This window comes from Sinocyclocheilus rhinocerous, unplaced genomic scaffold, assembly GCF_001515625.1.
Source record: "Sinocyclocheilus rhinocerous isolate Xijiao unplaced genomic scaffold, SAMN03320098_v1.1 scaffold1639, whole genome shotgun sequence".
NCBI classification, from domain to species: Eukaryota; Metazoa; Chordata; class Actinopteri; order Cypriniformes; family Cyprinidae; genus Sinocyclocheilus; species Sinocyclocheilus rhinocerous.
Genome location: NW_015632472.1, coordinates 140,449 through 148,805, shown reverse-complemented (window position 1 = coordinate 148,805; position 8,357 = coordinate 140,449). Strand labels below are relative to the sequence as shown.

The window sequence follows — 8,357 nt, the reverse complement described above, 5'->3', positions numbered from 1 at the left end:
TTGGGTAGAGAGCGGAGATTCGCCAGATGGATGCTAGGCAACGGCGTTCGAAAACCGCGCAGTCTGAGCTTGACGAGCGCGCCGGCTCGCTTCCCCCGTCTGCGCGTCCTGAAGCATTTGATCAGCGCCACTGCTCCGCCAACTACAATTCAGCAAAACGTTCGAATAATCGAAATCCGGTAGGAGATTTTGTGGTGTGTTCTGCTGAATGTTCAGCAGTTCATCCCAGGTAAAACTGATTGTGTTTTAGAAACAAAAAATAGGAAAAACGAACAAAAACAGTACAAACACTGGAGAGCCAAGCACTGAGGCAGCCGTCCGCAGCGCCATCTTGAGCATATATCAGGTATATGCTCATATACTGTACATATATCATTAGCAATCTTTGTATAATAGATTTAATTATCAACTGTAGCATTTGGACCAATCAGACACACATTTGTTCATTAGATTTAATACCATGTTTAGTATCTATGAATTTGTCTTCTGATGATCTAAACGAGAGTGTATATTATATGTTGGTACATAGGCAATATATTAGTGTTCTAAGAATCTTTAGTAGTTTTTGCATCAACACCCAATCAAATTACATATGCAAAATACCATGCTCTGAAACAAAGAGTCGTAAACGTTCCCTCCAAAAGTGAAAGCCACCATTGAGCTGATGTCTCTCTTAGCTCTTTTTCACTTTCCACTGGAAAGAAACTTCAAACCACCATCGAGTCAGAACATCTTTGGAATTCATCACTCTTCAAACCAGGAGGAACGTGATCGCAAGTCCAAAACCTTAAAACCATCAAGACTTTCATCCGAGACTGCATCCGTACGCTGGTTCCAGGCCAAGGCAATGCAAGTATTGTACATTTAACTAAATGCTCATTTGCCCTTTCCCATGTATGAGTGATTGTTTGTTTGTTTGTTTAGATTAGTTATGTGTGTTATCGTTTAGTTTTTTGTGCACAAATTACATGAGTTTCTGATCCTGCTTGTGAATAATGCCCCTTTATGATTTTGATCCTTGCTACATGCTCTAATGCATTATTAGACTACTGTAAGAAGGTTGTTTTCTGTGGCCACGAAAATATCCTTTCTTAGAGTTGATATGAAATTACACTAAATGTTCGCTGGACGAACAGATTGGTTGATGGCAATTTAATTCTGCTACAGTTACTACTGGCAGCTGATATAAATAATTGTAATTAATCATAATTGTAATTATTTATATATATTTCCCTTTTGAGCTAATTTGCTACACAACACATTGTAGATAGTTTAAAGCAGAGTTGAGGAATTTAACTTTCAAAAGTAACAATTCTACTAAAAAACTGATAAATGTGATCTGTTACTTTAAACAATATTTTGTTAAATAAATGAATACTTATATTCATCATAGATGCATTAAACTAATAAAAATAAAGGCATTTATAATGTTACAAAAGATTTCTATTTCAAATAAACGCTGTTCTTTTGAACTTTCTATTAATCTGTGAATCCTGAAAAATAAAAAGTATCACGGTTTCCACAAAAATATTGTGCAGCACGACTGTTTTCAACATTGATAATAATCAGAAATGTTTCTTGAGCAGCAAATCAGCATATTAGAATGATTTCTGAAGATCATGTGACACTGAAGACTGGAGTAATGATGCTGAAAATACAGCTTTGATCACAGAAATAAATTACAGTTTAACAGATATTCACATAGAAAACAGCTGCTTTAAATTGTAATAATATTTCACTGTTTTACTGTATTTTTGAACAAACAAATGCAGCCTTAATGAGCAGAAGAAACGATTCCTGAACGTCTGAGCACTGGTGTATATGAAGCAGCGCGAGCCGTACCAATGTTGGGCGCGCGGTCGCTGAAGTGACCCCCGTACAGGTTGTTGGCCAGCAGAAACGCTCCTTTCTCCATGACGTCCAGCAGCATGGTGGCGGTGTGCGACTGTTCTGTGACGTTCATGTCCTGCCACGACTCCAGCGCCTCCAAACGCAGCAGGTTATCCACCGTCTGCACCACCGCCTGACAGACACACACACACACACACACACACACAGGTGAGCGCCGAACACAGAGACATGTGTGTTTGCACGACTGTGTGCTGCATGATTACCTGAATAAACGCTCGACAGGTCCGCTCTCTCTTCTGAAGCTAAAAGAGACCAAGAAACTGTTACTTTGATAGTTGTTAGTGTGTGTGTGTGTGTGTGTGTGTGTGTGTGTGTGTGTGTGCTTGTGTGTGTGTGTACAACACCTTGTTGTAGTTGCGTGTGGCCGACTCCTTGTTTCCAGGTCGCAGCGCCTGCAGCTGTGAGTCCAGAATGTCCAGCAGCTGCTCCATCAGACGCACAGAGGAAGTGACATCACCGGCGTAGACCCGCCCCCGTGTGTGATTGACAAGTACAGCAGCGATATGTGCTGCGTTCTCCCCGCTCTTAATCTAGAGATGAGAGAGACATCAAATATCTGTTCATCCATCCATCGTCTATCTGTCTGTCTGTCTGTCTATCTATCTATCTGAATATCTATCTGTCTGTCTATCTATCTGTCTGTCTATCTATCTATCTGTCTGTCTATCTATCTATCTGAATATCTATCTGTCTGTCTATCTATCTGTCTGTCTATCTATCTATCTATCTGTCTGTCTATCTATCTGTCTGTCTATCTATCTATCTGAATATCTATCTGTCTGTCTATCTATCTGTCTGTCTATCTATCTATCTGTCTGTCTATCTATCTATCTGAATATCTATCTATCTATCTTTCTGTCTACCAGTCTACCTGTCTATATCCAGTTTGACTGTCAGTTCTTCTGATAACCCCTGACCTTTGACCTTTGACTGACCTTTTGAGCGACCTGGTTGACCCAGGGCGAGGTGCAGTTGCTGAGGTCGGGGCCTCTGGGGTTCCACACCACATCATCAGCCATACACTGATACGACGCAATACCTGAATGACGGACAGAGAGCAGGAAAAATGAGTAAAGCTGCCAAACAGAAAACAATTGAATCGGGTGACGCCGTAGGAAAAGGAAACCCTGATAAGAGGGATTCCTGTAGAAATAGCTAAAACATCCCAAAACAACACCCCAGATCTTCAGTGAAAGTTAAAACTTTGGAGAGACTATTGTGAAGCTGTGAAGAAACATCTGACCTCGTAACACAACAAAGGTCAGTGGAAAGCACCGCAAACAGGAACATAACACTCAGAAAACGATCTGACCCATAAAATGCGCACATGAAGGGTGTGGTGATTTTTCTGGCAACATGCAATGGTTCATTCATGATGCCGACCGAAGCTGACAGATGCATGCACACTTATTTTTTCAACATTAAGATTTTAAGCTGGAAACATTTCAGATTTCAGATTGGTCATTATTTCATTTAGTTTTTTAATCGCTTTCTGCAGTTCTTAAAAATATCTCATTTCCTGCTGCATAACAAATGGAGTATTGTAAATTCATTTGAGTTTATGAAAACTGCATGTGCAATAATTATAATACAATTAGAAAATGGCATTTAAATTCATTTTAGATGAAGTTTTCCTCTGCAGGAGACTGTGGCTTTAAAGCTAGCATTAACATATGACCTTCAAGTGCCTTGATGTAATCTGTATGATCAAGTCAAAACACTGATGGTAATGCCTGTTAGAATCACTGCTTGCCTCTAATAATAATGCTAAATACATTTAAAAACTATATTAAAAACTGATTTTGTATCTGGGGGCTTCGTATAAATGACTACGACAAAGATTATGAAAAACAGAAGCCATGAAACACCTCACGACTGTCCAGAGGCGAGTTCACTGAGAGTTCAGCAGCGTGCATGAATATATTATACAAAGCCATCCACTAGAGATACGACGCTAGAATAAAAAGATGTAAAATAAGACAACTTAAGTGCATTACACAAAGAAAAAAAATGTGAAAACTACGGCAAGTCTCCCGCTTCCCCAATTGTTTGAAAAACTCTGAAACTTTTCTCAGATTTGCAGTCTAAAGTCACAAAATTCACTTAATATCAAATGCTTCACCAATTTTTAAAATGTGAAAATTATGAGATTTGGAAGAGATCTCATCTCAAACTGTGCTTGGATTTGCCAAGGTTTGCAATCTCAAGTCAGAGATCTCAATATTAGCTCAAAGATGTCTCAACAAATTCTTTGAAGATCAAATGATCTGAGCTGTTTCTCCATTTTTTTCTCATGAGAAAATGATTAGATTTGGAAAAGACAAAGATTATGAAAACCAGAAGCCATCAAACGCCTCTCGACTGTCCACTGAGAGTTCAGCAGCGTGCATTAATATATTATACAAACTCATCCGCTAGAGACACTAGAATAAACGGATGTCATCAAATGTAAAATAAGACTGCTTAAGTGCATTACACACAGAAAAAAAAAGTGAAAACTACAAACACAAGGCATCGACATGTTTATCAGCTCATCATCACCCAGTCTGTTGCTATGGCCATTAAACAGCCAAACAATGTCGCTGCTGGTTACATGCTGATAAAAACATTTAGAAACGAAAGGAAATAATTTTTCAATCAAGAGATTGTCGGAAATATTCCACCACACACACCACTATATTTCCACCACAGTTGGCTTGACCGCAGCTGAAACACACCCACTGAATTGTTTATTTTAGCACTGACTCATTTGTACTGTGACCGCACACATGAAACCCCCCGAAACACCAGCTCACACACAAGCCCCTACTGACCGAGGGATCCTTTGGGACACGGCCTCTCCACCCTTTCTCCTCGATGAGTCGGGGGCCACTGGACCCCGCGGGTCACCCGGCCCTCACACATGGGTGTGCGCGGCCCCTGAGGTCGGCGGGGAGGCCTGACGGTCACCGGGACCGTGGCTGTGATGGGCCGCCCCGCCGGAGCCCTGTTTATAGCCCCCACCGGGTGGAAGGTCACGGACGGGACGGAAGTGGGGCTGAAGCCCAAGGACACGGTGCTGGAGAGCGCACTCGGAGGAGTGGTGGAGAGAAGAGGTGTCGAGAGAGGGTCTGAGGAGATACACAGACAAAGGTACAGTGAGGTTAAACAGAGAGCAAATGTTATGGCAATCATGGGATGCTGTTCTGATTGAAGACAGCATGTGCAAAGTGACATCATATAATTTTATTTACAACAGTTTTCCACCCACATTTACAGATGAATGCAGACATTTCAGAACCATTAACAGATCCAAGCATCATAAAAATCTAACTGTTCTGGTATTTTTTAATAAATGTAATGGTTATGAATACAAACTCTGAGCAAAAGTCTCCCGCTTCTCCAATTTTTTGAAAAACTCTGAAACTTGAAGTCTAAAGTCACAAAATTCACTTAAGATCAAATGCTTGAAATGTTTGAAATGTGAAAATGATGAGATTTGGAAGAGATCTCATCTCAAACTGTGCTCAGATCTGCCAGGATTTGAAATGGAAAGTCAGAGATCTCAATATGAACTCAAACATTTCTCATAAAATTCCCCAAAGATCAAAGATCAGAGCTGTTTCTCCATTTTTCTCTTGAGAAAACAATGAGATTCGGAAGAGATCTCAACCACATCTCAAACTGTGCTTGGATTTGCCAAGGTTTGCAATCTCAAGTCAGAGATCGCAATATTAGCTCAAACATTTCTCATAAAATTCCCCAAAGATCAAAGATCAGAGCTGTTTCTCCATTTTTCTCTTGAGAAAACAATGAGATTCGGAAGAGATCTCAACCACATCTCAAACTGTGCTTGGATTTGCCAAGGTTTGTAATCTCAAGTCAGAGATCTCAATATCAGCTCAAACATTTCTCATAAAATTCTCCAAAGATCAAATTATCTTAGGTGCTTCTCCATTTTTTTCTCTTGAGGAAATTATTTGATTTGGAAGAGGTCTCGACCACGTCTCAAACTGTACTCAGATTTGCCAGGATTTAAAATCAAATGTGAGAGGTCTTAAAATAAACCCCAAAACACATTTCTCACAAAACTTTCTGACGATCAAATGATCTTAGAAATCCACTAAGGAAATTATGTGATTTGGATGAGATCTCTACAACATCTCAAAATGTGCCCGGACTTGGCAAACTTTGCAGTTTAACATTGATCTCAAACATTTCTCATCAAATTCTCTAAAGATTAAATGATCTGAAAAATCTCCAGACAAAATGAGATTTGGAAGAGATCTCAATCACATCTCAAACTGTGCTCAGATTTGCAATGTATAGTCAGAGATCTCAACAATGAGCTCAAACATTTCTCACACAATTCTCTAAAAATCAAATGATCTGAGCTGTTTCTCCAATTTTTCTTTTGAGAAACAATGAGATTTGGAAGAGATCTCAATCACATCTCAAACTGTGCTTGGATTTGCCAAGGTTTGCAATCTCAAGTCAGAGATCTCAATATCTCATCAAATTCTCAGAAGATCAAATGATCTCAGAAATCCCCTGCGAAAATGATATTTGGAAAAGATCTCAACCTCATCTCATATTGTGCTCCATTTTGGCAAGATACCAAAGTCTGTGATCAAAAGTCTCAGTATGAACTCAAATATTTCTCATCAAAGATAAAATGATCCGAGCTGCTTCTCAACATTCATTTTACAGCTATAAACAAAATTGACTCATTTGGGTATGATTTTATTTCAGGAGAAACAACTGAGACAAAGTTGATCCTTCCAGTCAAACTCATGAGCTTTGAAAGAGAAACATCTGAGCAATGAACATACTCATGCTTTATGGCAACTACTGACTCACCTGGCTCAGGATTATACGTAACGCATAACTGAGATCTCAATTAAGCCTCCTGAGAAATGAAAGAGCAACCTCTGAGCCATAAAAATGCTGACCTGTGGTGGGCTGCGGCGGGCTGAACTCCAGCGGGTACCGCAGTACGATGTAGTTGTTCCAGACGTACAGCTGGTTGTCTCTGGGGTTGTAGCTGATGGAGGAGATGTGCTGGTACGGGTTGGGGAACGGGATCCTCACCGGCTCCTCGTGGTTACGCCGCGTGTCGTAGGCGTACAGGATCAGGTCTCCGCCCACCTCGCTGTCGTCATCCTGGTACACGGAACGAACGGCGTACAAGATGCCACACGCCACGAACGCGTCTGACGCCATGCGCTTCTCAAAGCTCGTCTGCCACGTCCCCTCAAACCGCAGCGTGTACGGGTTCACCTGAGATACCAGCCAATCGGATTACGGAACGATTGGAAAGCAGCCAATCAGAACAATGCAGCAAGACATAAACAGGAAGTTCATATAAAAACACTCTATCGATCTTTCTCACCTGGCTAACAACCAGGCGTCCGCTGTTGGCTTCAGTGGCGTATATGACCCAGAGCCCGTGTTCATCCACGGCTAGGTCGATGTCGGATTTCCCGCCCCAGCGGTACGGCGACGTGTCGTGATAGTTGGCGGTAGCAATAATAGCTTCACCGCTCTTGATGCGAGTTCGCAGGTCATATTTTACAATGTTGCGTGTGCGTTCCTTATTGTAGAACACAGCTCCGTCATACACGACAAAACCGGTGCCATCCACTCGACTCGGCAATCTGTACGTTACACAGAAACGTTATTATAACATTCATACAATGTTCAACTTGTCTCGCTTATAAACGCAAACTCACTTATAGGTGGTGGTGACTCTATTTTGGATGTAGTCGTCCCAGGAAGCGTATTCGTAAAGCATATCTGTGCGATAGGGTGTCCAGGGCATCACGTACAGCCTATCGCCAGCTTGCAGAGGGTCTTTACACCACGCCCCAGACTGATGCTCCGCCTCCCGCACGGAACTGGGCTCCAACACTCGCATTAATGTTCCAGGACAAACAAAAACTAGAGACGGAGAAAGAGAGAGCGATAATAGAGATGAGCAGGAGTAGAGGATGAAGCGTATTAGACTAATAAAGGATAGATCTAATGAACAGATCTATTCCACACACACACACACACACACAAAACACACGTCTTACACTACCTATTGCTGTATCATGAGTGCCTGTGTGTGTGAGAAAGAGAAATTTTATTCTCAAAAGATGAAATACAATGTCATTATAAGAGTGTGCAACCAAAGATAGACAGACAGACGATAGATAGACAGAGAGACAGACAGACAGACAGACAGACAGATAGATAGATAGATAGATAGATAGATAAGATAGACAGACCAGAGACAGACACACAGACAGACAGACCAGAGACAGACAGACAGACAAGAGACAGACAGACAGACATATAGATAGATAGATAGATAGATAGATAGAATCAGATTATAGACAGATAGATAGATAGATAGATAGAATCAGATTATAGACAGATAGATAGATAGATAGATAGATAGATAGAATCAGATTATAGACAGA

The 8,357-nt window shown here is 41.1% G+C and overlaps 1 protein-coding gene and 1 long non-coding RNA gene across 2 annotated transcripts in view; one reads left to right on the top strand and one right to left on the bottom strand.

Moving 5' to 3' along the window:
- Window positions 1–8,059, bottom strand: part of LOC107742524 (adhesion G protein-coupled receptor L1-like) — a 13,292-nt gene extending 5,233 nt beyond the window's left edge. The window contains exons 1-8 of the mRNA XM_016555527.1: window positions 7,623–8,059; window positions 7,283–7,547; window positions 6,843–7,170; window positions 4,725–5,021; window positions 2,847–2,950; window positions 2,256–2,441; window positions 2,115–2,153; window positions 1,843–2,023 (exon numbers count right to left, since the gene is read on the bottom strand). Coding sequence (XP_016411013.1) covers window positions 1,843–2,023; window positions 2,115–2,153; window positions 2,256–2,441; window positions 2,847–2,950; window positions 4,725–5,021; window positions 6,843–7,170; window positions 7,283–7,547; window positions 7,623–7,807 — 1,585 coding nt within the window. The 5' untranslated portion in view covers window positions 7,808–8,059. The remainder of the gene's footprint in view (window positions 1–1,842; window positions 2,024–2,114; window positions 2,154–2,255; window positions 2,442–2,846; window positions 2,951–4,724; window positions 5,022–6,842; window positions 7,171–7,282; window positions 7,548–7,622) is intronic.
- Window positions 726–8,357, top strand: part of LOC107742526 (uncharacterized) — a 13,397-nt gene continuing 5,765 nt past the window's right edge. The window contains exons 1-2 of the long non-coding RNA XR_001640312.1: window positions 726–823; window positions 2,076–2,081. This is a non-coding gene — a long non-coding RNA (uncharacterized LOC107742526). The remainder of the gene's footprint in view (window positions 824–2,075; window positions 2,082–8,357) is intronic.